Source organism: Cucurbita pepo, chromosome LG20 (genome assembly GCF_002806865.2).
Source record: "Cucurbita pepo subsp. pepo cultivar mu-cu-16 chromosome LG20, ASM280686v2, whole genome shotgun sequence".
Lineage (NCBI taxonomy): Eukaryota > Viridiplantae > Streptophyta > Magnoliopsida > Cucurbitales > Cucurbitaceae > Cucurbita > Cucurbita pepo.
Window position 1 is genome coordinate 2,811,879 of NC_036657.1, and position 15,744 is coordinate 2,827,622.

The window sequence follows — 15,744 nt, forward strand, 5'->3', positions numbered from 1 at the left end:
TAATGAAAAGATGAAAAAGGTATGATTTTCCCAAGTTGGGAAATTTTGAATTTGGTAGCAAAATTATTCTGTTTTGCTATTTAAGGTCCAAAGTCAATAAAAATAAATAAATAAAAACAAAAACCAAAGTAGAAGAAGAATAAAGTAAGGTTTTATTTATTTATTTATTTATTTTTCAATTTCCTTTATAAGCATAGCATCTTGTTCCTCATTTTTTGTGTTCATTCATATTATTCCATTTAGTTTCATCTGTTTTTGTGAAAATTATTTTTGGACCACTTCAATTTAAACCCCAATTATTCTTCTTCTTCTTCTCATTTACCTTTATTAAAGTATAAAGTTTTAAAGGATAAATAGTATATTATACCACGCGAATTTCATTTTACCGTCAGTGATTCACAGCTCATATAATTATGAAATTTATTTATAAAATAATTTACTTAATCTTGTCGAACACATATGACTTAACCTGTTAAACTGTGACTTCAAATTGTGTACTTCTCAAACTCTATAGTGTGATCATTGATCATCATTTCAATGAACTAGATATGATGCATTTTTTACCTCTAAACTCGATCAAGAACATAAAACCCTAGCGGTGGAGTACTTCAAAAAAAAAAAAAAATGATCTCAATTACCCTTTAGAACTAGGTCGATTTGAATCTCGACCTATAAGAAAGAGAATACATGTTCGAATTACGCTCATTTTTTCTTAAAAAAAAGACAAAAAAAAAAAAAACTGATAGATTGTGGATTTATGTAGCACTCTTAATTTGATGAAATTATAAAAGTGAATAATGGAATATAAATACCCCACTCATTGAGTTTAAGACAAGCAAATCCCCAAGAACTGCTTCTTTCTCTCTCTCTCTTGGAGTTGTGTTCAGGTAATTAATCCAAGTTTTAAGCTTTATTTTTGGGTAAGAAATTTGTTTTGATGTTGATGTGATTTACAGGCAATTGGGTGGCCATGGGTTACCCAGATGAGATGCAGAAGCAGAAGCAGAAGCAGAAGCAGGCAGGTGAAGAACAGTCCCAACGGCGAAGAAGTGGTCGAGGGAAGATTGAAATCAAGAGAATTGAAAACACAACAAATCGCCAAGTTACTTTCTGTAAACGCAGAAATGGTTTGCTTAAGAAGGCTTATGAGCTTTCTGTTCTCTGTGATGCTGAGGTCGCTCTTATTGTCTTCTCCACCCGTGGTCGCCTCTATGAATACGCCAACAACAGGTCCACTAACTCCTTCTCCCTTTTCCTTTCATGCCCACCTCCATTCTTTCCTTCCCTTTCCTATGGGGATCTCGGGTACACCGAGCTAGATTAAAACCATGTTTGAGAGTCTTTAGTTTAGTAATTGTAACCGCCCAAGTCCACTGCTAGTTAATAGATATTGTTTACGTATACCTATTAGTCTCACAGTTTTAAAATTGTAAGATTCCACATTAGTTGATAAAAGGGAATGAAACATACCTTATTAGGGTATGGAAACCTCTCTCGAGTAGAGGCTCATAAGGCTAAAACCCTGTTAAGTAATATTAACTAAAATAATAGTTTAATATCCTATTATAAGGGAAAAGAAACAACACTTTTACTAGCTTTATCAAGGATAGAAACGTGATGGAGTAGGGACGAGGTTAAGAAAAACGAATGGGAACGAATAAAGGGTGTTCTTTGTTCGAGAGCTCTAGAGAAAGGAGTCGGGACTCGGTTAAGGGGAAGCTATTCGAGAGCTCCATAAACGTTAAGGGAGGCTTATAGTGACTTTGTTTGAGAGGAGGATGGTTGAGTATTATTGGGAGTGAGTCCTATTAATTCCATTTATAAGACTTTTTGGGGAAGCCTGAAGTAAGCATGAGAGCTTATGCTCAAAGGGGAAAATATCATACTATTGTGGAGAGTCGTGATTCCTAACAACAACATTGTTAACCTCGTTGCTACTCTGTCATTATACTCAAGTCTAGATGATTAGATTGATCATATGATTTATCAATGATATTGAAACCCTAAGAAGAATGTTATTGAAGCAATGAAGAAATTTGAAATAACTGTTGCAGTGTTAGGGCTACGATTTCGAGGTACAAAAAGGCATGCTCGGATCCCTTAAGCGCCGGGTTCGTTTCGGAAGCCAACACACAGGTATCGTATCCATTTAGGGTTCTTCTTCTTCTTTTTCTTCCTCCTCCGATTGTTTAATCGTAACGGTGGCTCTGTTTCAGTTCTACGAGCAAGAATCCGCGAAATTGCGAGCCCAAATCGGGAATATGCAAAACCTAAACAGGTAATTTGATTTTGATTTTGATTTTGATTGATCGATGGATTGAATGAGTCATATTTGTGTTTCTGAGCGTTGGAATTGAAGGCATTTGTTGGGGGAATCCATCGGTTCGTTGTCGGTGAAAGATCTGAAAAGCCTGCAGGTGAAACTGGAGAAGGGAATTACCCGAATCCGATCAAGAAAGGTAACTCTCTAAATTCCAGTCCACCCAATGTTCCGCAAAATACTCTTTTCATTGGAATAAGGTATTCTGGGGAAGTCCAAAGTAGAACCCAGAGAGACAATATTATATCATTGTGGAGAGTCTGGTTCGTCTAACATCATTTAGTTTATAAAAAAAAATTAATTTTTCACATATTTTGTGCACAGAACGAGCTTCTGTTTGCGGAGATTGAGTACATGCACAAAAGGGTATGCGCTTTTCTTCCTTTACTTTTATTCATTCTACATTTCTTTTATTTTAAATATTCAACCATTTTCAAATAAATACAGGAAATTGAACTGCACAACACCAACCAGCTGATACGAGCAAAGGTACCGTCTGTTCTTACAATCTGTGTTCAATTTTTCAAATTTTCAATTTTTATTTATTTATTTAATTTTTGGTTCTACACCGATTGATATTAAGATTTTTATTTCTGCACTTCTATTAATACATCATGCCTTTCTAGTCTACTTTAATAAATATTTTTTCGGATACTTTTTATAAAATAATTTAACTTCAATAATAATTACATGAGGAGGATAATACATGTCTTTCATTTTTCAAAATTCCAAAAATATTCCTCAACTAAAAATCAAAAGACGGAAATGGTATAGGGAAATGTATTCGTCAAATTTTAATTTTTTTTTCTTTTTTTAATTTTAAGAATATTAATGTCGTTTATCAAATGATTTTGTCTATATTTTAAAACTTTTTTAAAAAGTTAAAAAAATTCAATTAAAAAAGTTGAAGGGTATTAATGGAATTTTTGAAAGTGGATAATTTTTAAATTTTTTTTTGAAATATTTTTTATATTTAAAATAGAGTACTCATGATCTTTTGAATAATATTCTAAAATTAGAGTTTAAAATTATGAAATAGATATATCTTTTGAAGTCGACAGGAACATAGTTTAAAACGAATACGTAAATGGTATGAATTTACAGATAGCGGAGACGGAAAGAAGACAACAAAACAGAAGTGGAAATAACAGCATAGGTGCAAGAGGAGGAGGAGAAGGAGAAGGAGAAGGATGTGTGGGTCCAAATTTAGAGGGTAATGAGCAATATTACTTTCCCCATCAAAATCACCATATCTCCCTGCAACTCATCTAACCTCATCCTCCCCCATCTACAAACTCTTCTACTTTTCTCTCTTTTTCTATGTTATTATGTTTCTAATATACAACAAACTATCATCCTTTCTACTTTCATACCTCCTAGTCTAAGAACCACGAATAGATATAGATTTAGGACGTGTATACGACAGCGACACATTTCTTTTTGAGGTAGGTATGGAAAGTGTTTATGTAACAGTTCTGTCTACCACTCGTAGATATTGTTTTCTTTGGCTTGTTACGTATCACCGTCAGCTTCACGGTTCTAAAATTCTTTATAAGGGTGTAGAAACCTCTCCCTAGAAAACTCGTTTTAAAATTGTGAGACTAATGGTGATACGTAACTGGCCAAAGCAAACAATATCTTTTACTAGCGAATTTGGACTGTGTCAGATGGTATCAAACCCAGACACGGGGCAGTGTGTCAATGAGGACATTGGGCCTCCAATGAGGGTGGATTGTGAGATCTCACATTAATCGAAGAAGAGAACAAAGTATCCNCTTCATTTCCTTTTTTGTTCATTTAACATAATATATGATTCCACTAATAGACACGTTTTAAACTGATAAAACTAACAATGTAACAGAAAAATAGACATAGCAGTTCACTAATGAAAACAACAATTTAGTAGCATTTGTAGACAACAATTACAGCTACAATAATACAGACACCAAACAAAAATAGTAACTAATGAAAACAAGTATGTATATAATTTATGAACCATACAACATAATTATAAAACCCATAACACATCTTCAAATCCATCTTAGAGTTGGGAAAGTCGACGAATATCGATCGGGTATGCATCGGTTGGACGTTGAGCACTGTAAGCTCTCCGCCCAATCACGGCATTCCCAGCTTCTGTTGGATGAAATGCATCCCAAAATAGATACTCATCCCTGTTTGAGCATGGAGTTTGAAAGGGTAGACATGTGATTTGCCCATTGTTCCTTCCTACTCCACAGCACCCAGTGTTCACAACCCTAAAACCTGATATAAACGTTCATCGACTTCATCACATTCTATTATGATATCATGTTAAATTACGATGGATCAATTTAATAACACGAAATCTTACCGAAGGCAGGTGGATTGTCGATAACGTCTTGAAAAATGCCAAAGGAATCAATGTAGATAAACTTAGCATCAGCTTGATTGTTGTTAAATTGATCAACCAAAGATCTAAGACCAGCATTGAATATTTGATTGGCTGAGTTAATCTTTTGAACACAAGTCCTTCCATCTGGGCTGTTCTGAGCCAACTCATTTGGACTGCAACCAATCTGACCAAGTCCAAACAGCACAAACTTCCTAGCTCCATAGTTGTACAAAAGCTACAAAAACAGAACCAACAACGGCACGTAAACGAACGGTCAGTCAGTCGATATTCGAGCTGAAATTCACGTAAAGTTTAAATTTTTCGAGCCGGGTTTCGGCCGGTGTACCCTAAGCTGATCGGAATACTGCTGGAGAAGGTTTTCAGAGTATTGTTGAGGTGTAAATTGGTTGCCTGTTGAGTAAAATTGAGGCATGAAATAGTTGTTGAGATAGTCATTACTTCCCAACCCTATTGAGTATATGCATTTACTGAGATAAGCTGCAGCTGAGTCCTCATCTCCAAGCAAATCCACCACTTGAGACACTGTGTTTTGGTAATTCTCCACTTGCCCACTAAAGCTTATGCGTCCTCCCTATTAAACGTAAAACGCGTTACCATCTCGAGCAAATTAAATGTTTTTAACATTATTACATGGCCGTATAGTTCAGTTGGTAGAGCAGAGGACAGAAAATCCTCATGTCATTAATTCAAATCTGGTTCTAGACACGTCATGAATTTGTATGCATATCTATTCTACAAATTTATTAATAAAATAGATTATGAAAAATACTGATACGTCATCAGTTTACGGGACACAATTTTATTAAAATAAAGATGAAATGAAATTTATATACCAATTGGCGACCAGTTTCCTCTCTGATTCCGGCGGCGGCGGATGCATAATTGATGCCTCTGAGGATGTCTCGGCCTCTTGCGGTGGCGTAGGGAGGGATATAATCGTCAAATCCTAATAGCTCCGCTGCATTCATTATTTAATTCAAAATATTAACAAAACCTCTAATTTAATCCATTTTTAAAAATTTTAATTTTTATCCCTAAATTTGTACTCTCTTTTTTTAATTATTAAATTATTTTTTTAAAACCCACTATTTTTAATATATAAAAAAGTAAAATTATCAAACTTAAATCAAATTTAAGTCCGATCTAAGCCTAGAATTGACTATTAAATAATTTTGTCGAAACATGTGAATTAAATAATAAGAAGACAAATCTAACACATGTTTTTTTAGATATATTTTATAATTTATTAAACACACGAAAATAATTTTTTAATAAATCTTAAAATAATTTTTTTTATCAGCAATCTTTTTAGAAAAGTTTATGATAAAAATTACCACATTTATCTAAATTTAGAGGGTATAATTAGAGTATAAAGCTAATNTAGATAGACATTCAAATAGCATAGTAAAAAAAAAAAATAAAGAAAAGAGTAAAGAACTAAAAAACCTAAAATATTTTGAAATTAATTTGCATGTGCATGCAATTTAAAGTGAGACAGGCACACACTCCAACATAACTCAATTATAGCCTATTCAATGCAAACTTCAGCTTTATTAATTTTCTTTCTACAAAAAACGCATCTAATTTTAAAATGTTTATGAAAGGTCGAGAATTAGAGGTGAAAAGATTACCGATAACATCGACGGTGGTTTTGCCATTGGAGAACCTTCCAGTGGGTCCACCAAAATCAATCCCATAAGGCAAATAATCAGCTCTAGCCAAAGATTGAAGCTGGTTGTTGTTCCCGTTGTCCACCAATGAATCGCCAAAAATGAAGTAGCAGGGAACTTGCTGCGCCGCCGCGGCACTACACAGCAGGGTCACAACCACCGCCCACACCGCCGCGCTGTAACGCTCCGCCATTCAACTGATTATATGTAGAAAAGAGAAAAGGTTTAAATATATGTGTGTATGGCAAGGGGAAAATGTATGTGGATTTGGGTTTATATAATGGAGAGGGAAATTAATTTATAATTAAAAAAAAAAAAAAAAATTAATGGCAGTTGAAAGAGGAAGGTTGGAAGCATTTATTTCACGCGGATATAATGTGTTGGGACTGAGACATAACACTCAACTATGCGGCTTCGTGTGCATAAACAAAATGTCTCTTTCTTTCTTTTTATTTATTTATTTAACAAAAGCTTCAATTATTTACCAAATTATGTGTTTTTTCTTTTTAATTATCCCTCTTTAATTACTCCCTAATAAATTTCTTAATTTTGTCTCCATTTATGAAATTTTTATATACATTAGTCTGGTCCGTTATGTGATGTTGTCAGCCACACTGTCTGTTAAAGAGAATTTTCACATTCTATAAGAAATGTTTCGTTCTCCTTTTCAACTGATGTGGGGTCTTACAATCAGAATTATTCACTAGGCGATGTACCAACGAGGACATTAGGTCCCCAGAAGTTGGATTGAGAAATCTCTCCCTAATAGAATTATGAAGTTGACGGTGATATATAACTAGTGGCCTTGTGCTGTTACAAGAATAAAGTTACGTGATTGCTATTCATGTAAGTCCTTTGGAGAATGAGCTTGGTTTGTATTAAAGTTTGGTGTTAAATTTTGATGTACGTTTTGTTTGCCTAAGATGTATAGTAATAATATAAGTCCATTAAATTGGATTTGTTTATGACCATATTCACTATACAATTTCCAAGGCTCATAAATATGAATAAATATGCATTACTCAGCAGCGGAGAAATATAAATTTTAGACAGCTACCTTGATTAATATAATGAACCAACTTTTGATTTGGATTATGATATAATAGTATGGAGTTTTAGGTAAGATTAATTCATTATTTTCTTTTTAATACCTCAGATTTTATTTTGATTTGGATTTGGATCTTATAATACTCATTTCAATTAAATATGGCGAATTTTATTTATTGGGTTTGTTGGACAGCTTAAATTAAAGGTGTTTGGGTTTAAAAGGTTGGATTTTTAGGGTTTCACTACGTCAATTAGAGTTTAGGGCAAAGAAAAAAGCCCCAATCCTTACACTTTCCATCCGGCTAAATTAAAAAAAAAAATACCCTTTAATTTTGGGTTCTCTAAAAAATATTTAAATTTAAAAAAAAATATATCAAAATGATCTTAAAACTTATAACAAAAATAAGTGAAAACATTAACTCGAGAATTTTCAAAAGTTTCATTAATACCTTTAAAAAAGAAATTAAAACTTCAAAAATACCACGAAAATTTTGTAAACATTTTTCTTCGTAAACATAAATGGTGGTAATGCTATTAGTATTTCTAAGTTCAAGAATATTATTGAAACAAAGAACTAATAATTTTTCTCGAAACAATATATACGATCCAAGTCAAATCGACCTTGAAAAAGAAAGTGATATGAAAACATAAACTTTGAAGGCAATTATAATAAATGAAGGTAAGGTAGGTAGTGAAATTGAATGCATTGAGAGGTAAGTCCCCAATGGGAGTAACATGCAAACACACCAACCTATTGACCATTTAAGATATCTCATTTATACACTATGCATCCATCCACCATGCTCTCCTCATTTATTATTTCAACCCCAACCCCAACCCCTACCCCCTTTTGTTTTTGGATTAAAAGTATGTAATCTTTCTTCTGAACTCCATGAACACTAATTAAATGGCTTCCCATCTTTATTAATTAAGAGATCAGAAATTCAAAAACTAAATTACTGTAAATAATTCTTACAGTTCATTACGGCGTTGAGAAGTGGAGGAATAGAAATTCAAAGCCAAATCCTTGAGAATCTGAACCATGCCTTTCAAATCGCCACTTCCCAGCTCCAAACAGTCCTTCAGCAATCCACCGTCCACCACCTCCACTTGAACCGTCTCCACCACATTCCTCCAAGCCCCCTGCCATGCCAATCGCAAAAAACAACAAAATACAGATTAATTGCGCCATTTTACACCCTACTTTTCATTCAGACATTTTATCGAACACCTTGCAAGCAACCGAAAGCGACCCATCAACGTACCGATTTTCTAAACACTTTAAGAAGCCTCTTCAACAACGAATTGGCTACCCTCAGGACCGATTGGTAATTCCGCGTAACCCAACTCGCTCTTGCCATGTCTGATTCCAACCCAGTCAACTCGGCGAAAGCCCTAAGCAACTCGTTCATGTCGGGAACGGCGTCGTAGAGATCTGAATAGGAGATGTCTCTCCAAGCGTAGTTCTTCGCGTAGTCCCACGCGAGCGACCACATGGAGCCCCAGAAGTTTAGTCCGAGACCTTGCTCTAGCTGTTGGGCAATGTGCCTGGCCCGTTGCGAGCCGGCGAAGTCTCCGCGAGAGGCGCGTAGATTGGCGACACGAGACATGAGGGAATGTGCGAGTGAAAATAGGGTTTTGAATTGGGAGAAGGAGAAGGAGAGGGACGGCGGTGGAGAGGTGAGGAGGAGGAGGAAGAACAAAACGACCGGAAAAGACGCCGCCGTTGTGGCCATTTTCTTTCCTTCGACGGTGACAAGAAACGTTTGACACAATTTATTGAAAAAATTACGCTCTTACGGTGCCGTTTCAATTTAATCCTTTTAATGTGTTATATTTCTAAGATTCTTTACTTTCTTTTTACTTTTTTTTAATTTGTTTGTTTAGCTTTAGAGAGTATTGATTCTCTTAATTTTTTTTTAAATAGTTTCTTTTAGTTTTCGGGTAGACCTTAATTCCTATATTCGAAATCAAGTTAGCTCGGGTTTGAATTATTAGTTTTAAACTTAAAATTAAGAAATTATAAAAAAAATGTAACCCTTTCGATTGAGAGATGAGAAGTTTATAGAAGATTCTCTTTGACCGAGATGTGTAGTAACCCTTTCGAGAAAAAAAAAATATGTAAGGGATTGAGAGATGGGAAGATTATAGAGAATTCTTCTTTTCTCGAGATGTATATCAAATTCGTTCGAATCTCATTCAAATACTAATATAGTACTTTCAAAATGTGACAATTTTCATATTTCGATTGAAAAAAAAAAAGAAATAAAAATAAAATTGAAGGGACGAAAACGAGTATAGGAACTAGAATAGACGTTTTGAGGGTAAAGGGACGGAAATGAACAAAAATTGAAAGTAAATTGACCGACTAAAATATATATTTTTTTACTCTATGTTCTAAGCTTCACTTTGTTTTGGTGTTGTTGTGATGCAACTGATATGAGCAGGATGTTGTTATGTCCTACAAACAAATGCCATTTACATATGAACTGTGAAGAATGATACTACATTCATTATTCACTAACTTTCATTACCTTCCTTCTGCTTTCCTACATCTTCTGCCCATCAATCTTACCAACTTCTCCAGTGTTGAGGGACTTGTTGCAGCGAGTTCATATTGTCCAACGCAGTCGATTTATCGAGGTTCGAGCAGCAGTTGATGTAACTAAAGTCCTAAAATTGAAAACTGGACTCCCTTCTTAGCTACAGAGAAAACACACTCATCCATCATCCATCACTCAAGTAAATGACTGCTACTTTTTCTTATTCTCATTCACATTCATTCATGAACTCTCCTGTGAATCTGTGAATCTTTCAGGAAGAAGATATCTATACATTTTTCGATCCGGACCTTCCTTCCTTCTAAAGTGCCACCTACGGTAAGAACAACATTCACCAATTCTTTGTTGAGGATTGTTGGGAGAAGTGTCCCACATCAGTTAATTAAGGGGTTGATCATGGGTTATAGGTAAGGAATACATCTCCATCGGTAATGAGACCTTTTGAGGAAACAAAAAACAAAGTCACTAGAACTTATACTCAAAATAGACAATATCTTACCATTGTGGAGACCTCGAGGGTCTGTGATTCCTAATACCCTTTGGAGGAGTACCAGTGCAAGAGATCCCAAACATGGAGTCCCGCCCAGAAGGTTGGCACGCCTTAAGAAACAGCCTTCCTTTTCCATTTTAGAAAGACGAGCAAATAGCCATGGCCGGGCAGTCTTTCGGAGGCCTATAGTGCTGAGATCCCACGTCGATTTTAGAGGATCGAGTACCAGCAAGGATAGAGTTCATCCGTTCTTGATCTGGAGTGTGACAATTACTTCTCCTCTGCTGTGGGGCAGAAGCAAAAAAATCCAAGGTATGTTTTGGATCATTAGATGTTGTTGTCACAGTTCGAGCCGAATGAACAAATTGGTGCTTATGATCAGAGGAAACTAACTCTCTCCATGCTCATTCTTACAAATCTCAGATAAACAGAAATCCCAGAACATCCTTTTCTACATAAACCCAGATCCAATTTTAGAGCTTTTTGTCCAAATCAAATTCCATGGCCAAGCATGGTACAAGAAACGTATTCAATTCATAACCTACAAATAAGAGTCAAGCGGAACACATAGCACACCGAAAAGTTGGCTCAATTGAACACTGAGAAACTAAATACCATGAACGAATCCCTAATCGTAGGAAAAGAAAATGATAAAGCACCAAAATCAAACTCCTGCAAAGCAACAACCCCTCATAGATTGTTTAAAACAAAGGCATAGGAAAACAGAGAATCAGGAAGGGAGACGTAACCCTAATGCACCAATTCAACCTTTTCTGCACCCAAATCAGTTGTTTCAGACCAAATTGCTAGAAAACCAATAATTAAATAGAAACCGATGAATACTACGGCGTTGGAAGAAGACGACGACTATGAAGGAAGCCATGGATACCTCTTCACTCCAAGCGAGCTCTCAACAGCCAGAGAGAGCGATAAATCGGGGAGGGGTAAGATCGTAAAATCACAGCACTTGGTAATTTAGAAAAAAAAATTTGGACCATTTCTCGATTTGTGCGTGTCATCCTTGCGCAGGGGCCATGCTAATCTTCTCTGTATCGTTCCAATTTTATCAGATGTCCCCGAAGGGACACGCACTCCATATCGCCTCCACAATATAAACGCTTATTATCTTTCAAATTCAGCGATGTGGGACGTAAGAGATTGGGCCGTGCACAGGCCCATATTTATTGTTATTTACTAAGAAGTAATATTTATTTTCGTTATTCATTCACATGTCAAAAGGCATTAAAATTTGAACATTTTATTTATGCTCTATTTGACATAAATTATTTCAAATTTCATAATTTAAATAAATTAAATTAAATTAAATTACAAACTCCCATCTACTTTTGGAATAAAACTAATTTATAATCACTAAAATAAGTATTATTTTTTCGATAACATCATAAATAAAAATAAAATATAGCATTTTACTTTTATCTTTATAACTTAAAAAAATAGTTTGTTTTTTTAGATATTGAAATTTATATCTATGATTTACATTATTTCTCATGTTAGAGGAACACGACTCTCCACAATGGTATAATATTGTCCCTTCTGAGTATAAACTTTCATGGTTTTAATTTGGGATTCCCCACAAGGCTACATACCAATGGAGAAAGTATTTATTGATTATAAACTTAGTCGACGTGGGACTTTCATCATCCTAACACCTCATCATAAAATACCCACAAACTATATTATATTGAAAGGGAAGATTAACATAAAATAATATGAAAAGCAACAGCTGTCATTTTCCCCCAAAAATGCTTTTCAAAGACGTGAAACTTTAAAATCTTATCCAAAGAATTTTGTAAAGGTTGAATTGGATTCATTATACAGATTTGTTTCATTTATTTTTTATATACTTTTAATAAATTTTAATATTAGTTTATTGTTTACTTTTTCTAAAAATATTTTATTTTTATGAATAGGTAATTATAAACCTAATAATTTCGTACAACACAATATACTAAAGCTAGTGGCGGTGACCCTGACAAGAAAATCAAGCTACGTGTCGAACTATGAGAGAGTTATCATATTCTGATGCTACATAGCGTGTGGATCTCCAAAGAAATGGGATAAAATATCTCATGGGACCAGCTCATCGTCGCTATCGTACAATTTTTTATCTCTCCGACGTGGTGAGTTTAGCCGCAATTGTTAGCTATCACGTAATCGAATCAATTGTTTCAATTCAAACACTTTTAGTTGATTTATGCTTTTTTTTTTCTTTTTCTGGAAAGGGTGCTCGAATTGTTATTATCTTTTCATTATATTTATTTTCTTCCACGAATGTATATGTATGTACGTACATACATGTATACGTATTTATATATTTAAGAATATTTAAGAATTCTATTCAAATTAAAAATAAATAAAAAAACACTTTTTTATAAAATTGAAAAAGAAATAAATGAAGTCACGCATAAATCTCTTTAGTGTCACGAGTTTTTTATTTATTTTTTATTTTATTATTTTTTACTCCTTATTTTTCTCTTTTTCCCTCTCACCCTTGTGATAAAACCGTAAAAGTAAGTAAACTAAAACATAAAAAAATAAAAATAAAAAATAAAAACTTTATTGATATATTAAATACAACATAAAATGAAATAAAATTGAAGTTTAAAAAAATCATTAATAAATAAAATCGGTATAATCAACAAAATTAAAATATTTAATTTGAAATAATAATGAAAATTGGAAAAGATTGGGTGGAAGGAGGACATGTTTGGGAATAAATAAGTAATAATTAATGTGGGAGGCAGAAAAAATGGGACACGTGGACAGCAAATTTCTGTCAGGTCAATGACTTACCTATGCAAGCCAACAGCTTGCAACTCCGTGGCCCACAAGTAACGGAGCCCTTTAGCCTTTAAAAAAAAAAAAACAAACATAATAAATAATATTTCCTAAAAATAATAATAATGAGAAGACATGGGGCCCACTCAACTATATTGTGACGTCATTTCTCCTTTTATTGAAAAAAGAGAAAAAAGTATTTGAAAATGTGTGCTCAGTACGACTCGGAGCCGAGCCGAGTCTGCTCCGATTCCCTCTCTATAAATACTGGCCCCTTCATCTTCGCCTTTCTACTGTTCCATTTCTCTTCACTTCAATCGTATATGGCCGAAGAATTCCAGGAATCCGAAGTGATTTTCTCCGATCTCGACCACCGCCGTTACCTCCACCGTGCCGACGACGACGATTGCGGCGAGGATTTCTTTAACTTCAACGGCCGCGGAGGAATGGTTGTAGCGCCGCGAAATAAGTATCAACAGCGGACGGTGCGCGATGGTGGACGGCTGTCGAAGAAGGTAATGGCGAGTTCGCTTCCGGTAGGGATTCCGGAAAGAAACCGACGGAGGACGACGGAGGAAGAGGATGAAATGGACGAAGAGGAAATGATTCCGCCGCATGTGGTGGCGGAGAGGCGAATGGCAGGGAAAATGGCGTTCTCTGTTTGTACTGGGAATGGAAGGACGCTGAAAGGACGAGATTTGAGACGAGTAAGGAATTCGATCCTTCGGATGACCGGATTCTTAGAAACGTGATCGGAATGAGGACGGTAATCGAATCTCTGATGAATTTCTAGATAGATACACAAATTCGGAAGCGGAAAATCAAACCGCGACGAACGCTAAAAGGCTTCTTCGCTCTGCTTCTCCTCGATCAAATTAAATTATAATTTGGGGATTCGTTGTTGGTGAAATGATCGATTTTACCAAATAATCAAAATTGAAAGTTGTATTTTCATTTTCTTACAGAAAAAAAAAATGATGAGTTTATGAAATTTTTGAGGGAGGGATTTGGTTTCGAAGATTTGACGATCTCTCCCAACCAGATTACTTGTTCATTACGGCTATTGCACATATTAGACGCTCCGTTTTTATTTATTTATTTGATTATTTATTAAATATACATTGGAAGTTTTGTTTTTATATTCACATTCTTTATAAAAATGTTAATTCTAGTTTTATAATTTTCATTACATCTGATTGAAATTATTATATTTTTAATGTGAGTGTGGATCAAGAGAAAAAACTTTAAAAAGTTTTTGAAAACAAAAGTCAATATTNTATATTTTATTTAGGATTGTATGGAATAACTATGAATTTTGAAGAGATATTGAATTAATCCTAAAGTTTTTTTTAAAAAATATATAATAAAAACATTATAATAAAGAGATAATAAGCGAGCATGAACTTGAGGTGTCATATGATTACATTATGATTAAAAGTATAGACAATTAAGAAAACGAAAAGAGAACCAATGAATTAAATAATGATGATGTGGAACAATCAGAAGCATTAAAAAAAATGGACGGTTTGTTATACTTTGCATGGGAAAAGATAATAGGAAGTTCGAGCAGTTGCAAGATGAGGCGTTTTATTGGAAAAATCAATTGTGAGAGAAGGATCGATGACGTCGTGTTCTTAAATTAAAAATATTTCTTTTTCAAGAACAAAAGTATACATCAGTCTTGAAAATACAAAACTCATTCTAGTAAATGATAAATGCCCATTTTTAATTAATATTTTGATATATAAATAAGGATAATTTTGAACTCTAGAATGAGTATATCCCGGATTCCCGAATACATTCTTATCCACCATAGAATTTTCTAAATCTACAAAAACATTGTTGGAGAGAAGAAAAGATTATCGACCAATTTGATAATTATTCTAGTTTATTATTATCTTCTTTATTTTTCATAAATATATTTAAAATACTATAAAAATTTTAAAAATAACAAAGTCTTCTTTTTCAAAACACAAATAGAAGTATAATTTGATAAACTACTTAATATATATCTAAATTTAATTACATTATAAATTTTTGTATATTTAATTTTAAAAACTAATTTATAATATTATAGATGAAGGAAATTAAAGGGAGGGGAGAGAGAGAGTTGCGTGTTGGTAAAAGGAACTAACAATCATTTTGGTTTTGAGCTTTTTATATTCAATATGATTGGTGGGACTTTCGTTATCCTACTTACCAACTTTTTTATTTTTTTTATTTTGAAAAAAAAAATCAATTTATAACTCTAAACTAATAATTATATCAACTAAAACTTCAAATTCGATTAATACTCTCAATTATATCATCTATATTCCTTGCTTTAAATAATACACAATTTTTTAAAAGTACGAGCAATTTTCAAATTCAAAACCTAAACAAATTCACTTAAAAAAAGTTAAATCTGATTGATAGAATTATAAATTTTTCTGTGGATAAAATAAGTTTTTTCAAGTAAAATC

General features: G+C 33.8%; 4 protein-coding genes and 1 non-coding gene across 5 annotated transcripts; 2 read left to right on the plus strand and 3 right to left on the minus strand.

Annotated features, from left to right (window-relative positions):
* Positions 1 to 790: 790 nt before the first annotated feature.
* LOC111782688 (floral homeotic protein AGAMOUS-like) lies at positions 791 to 3,790 on the plus strand. The gene is made up of 8 exons (XM_023663487.1): positions 791 to 887; positions 957 to 1,230; positions 2,055 to 2,136; positions 2,217 to 2,278; positions 2,360 to 2,459; positions 2,645 to 2,686; positions 2,768 to 2,809; positions 3,425 to 3,790. Exons 2-8 carry the CDS (start codon positions 971 to 973, stop codon positions 3,590 to 3,592), a joined length of 756 nt encoding a protein of 251 aa, XP_023519255.1. The 5' UTR covers positions 791 to 887; positions 957 to 970; the 3' UTR covers positions 3,593 to 3,790.
* A 385-nt stretch (positions 3,791 to 4,175) lies between these two features.
* On the minus strand, positions 4,176 to 6,649 carry LOC111782686 (GDSL esterase/lipase At1g29670-like). Its single transcript, XM_023663484.1, has 5 exons — positions 6,347 to 6,649; positions 5,549 to 5,673; positions 5,041 to 5,286; positions 4,674 to 4,929; positions 4,176 to 4,585 (listed from the first exon to the last, which is right to left on the minus strand). Exons 1-5 carry the CDS (start codon positions 6,576 to 6,578, stop codon positions 4,362 to 4,364), a joined length of 1,083 nt encoding a protein of 360 aa, XP_023519252.1. The 5' UTR covers positions 6,579 to 6,649; the 3' UTR covers positions 4,176 to 4,361.
* Positions 6,650 to 8,108: 1,459 nt separating this feature from the next.
* Positions 8,109 to 9,279, minus strand: LOC111782689. Its single transcript, XM_023663488.1, has 2 exons — positions 8,698 to 9,279; positions 8,109 to 8,575 (listed from the first exon to the last, which is right to left on the minus strand). The coding sequence occupies exons 1-2, from the start codon at positions 9,166 to 9,168 to the stop codon at positions 8,405 to 8,407; spliced, it is 642 nt and encodes a 213-aa protein (XP_023519256.1). The 5' UTR covers positions 9,169 to 9,279; the 3' UTR covers positions 8,109 to 8,404.
* A 2,187-nt stretch (positions 9,280 to 11,466) lies between these two features.
* On the minus strand, positions 11,467 to 11,569 carry LOC111783725. The gene has a single exon (XR_002813408.1). It is a non-coding gene; the product is annotated as a U6 spliceosomal RNA (small nuclear RNA).
* A 1,993-nt stretch (positions 11,570 to 13,562) lies between these two features.
* Positions 13,563 to 14,298, plus strand: LOC111783341. The gene has a single exon (XM_023664268.1). It carries the CDS (start codon positions 13,606 to 13,608, stop codon positions 14,032 to 14,034), a length of 429 nt encoding a protein of 142 aa, XP_023520036.1. The 5' UTR covers positions 13,563 to 13,605; the 3' UTR covers positions 14,035 to 14,298.
* Positions 14,299 to 15,744: the final 1,446 nt, after the last annotated feature.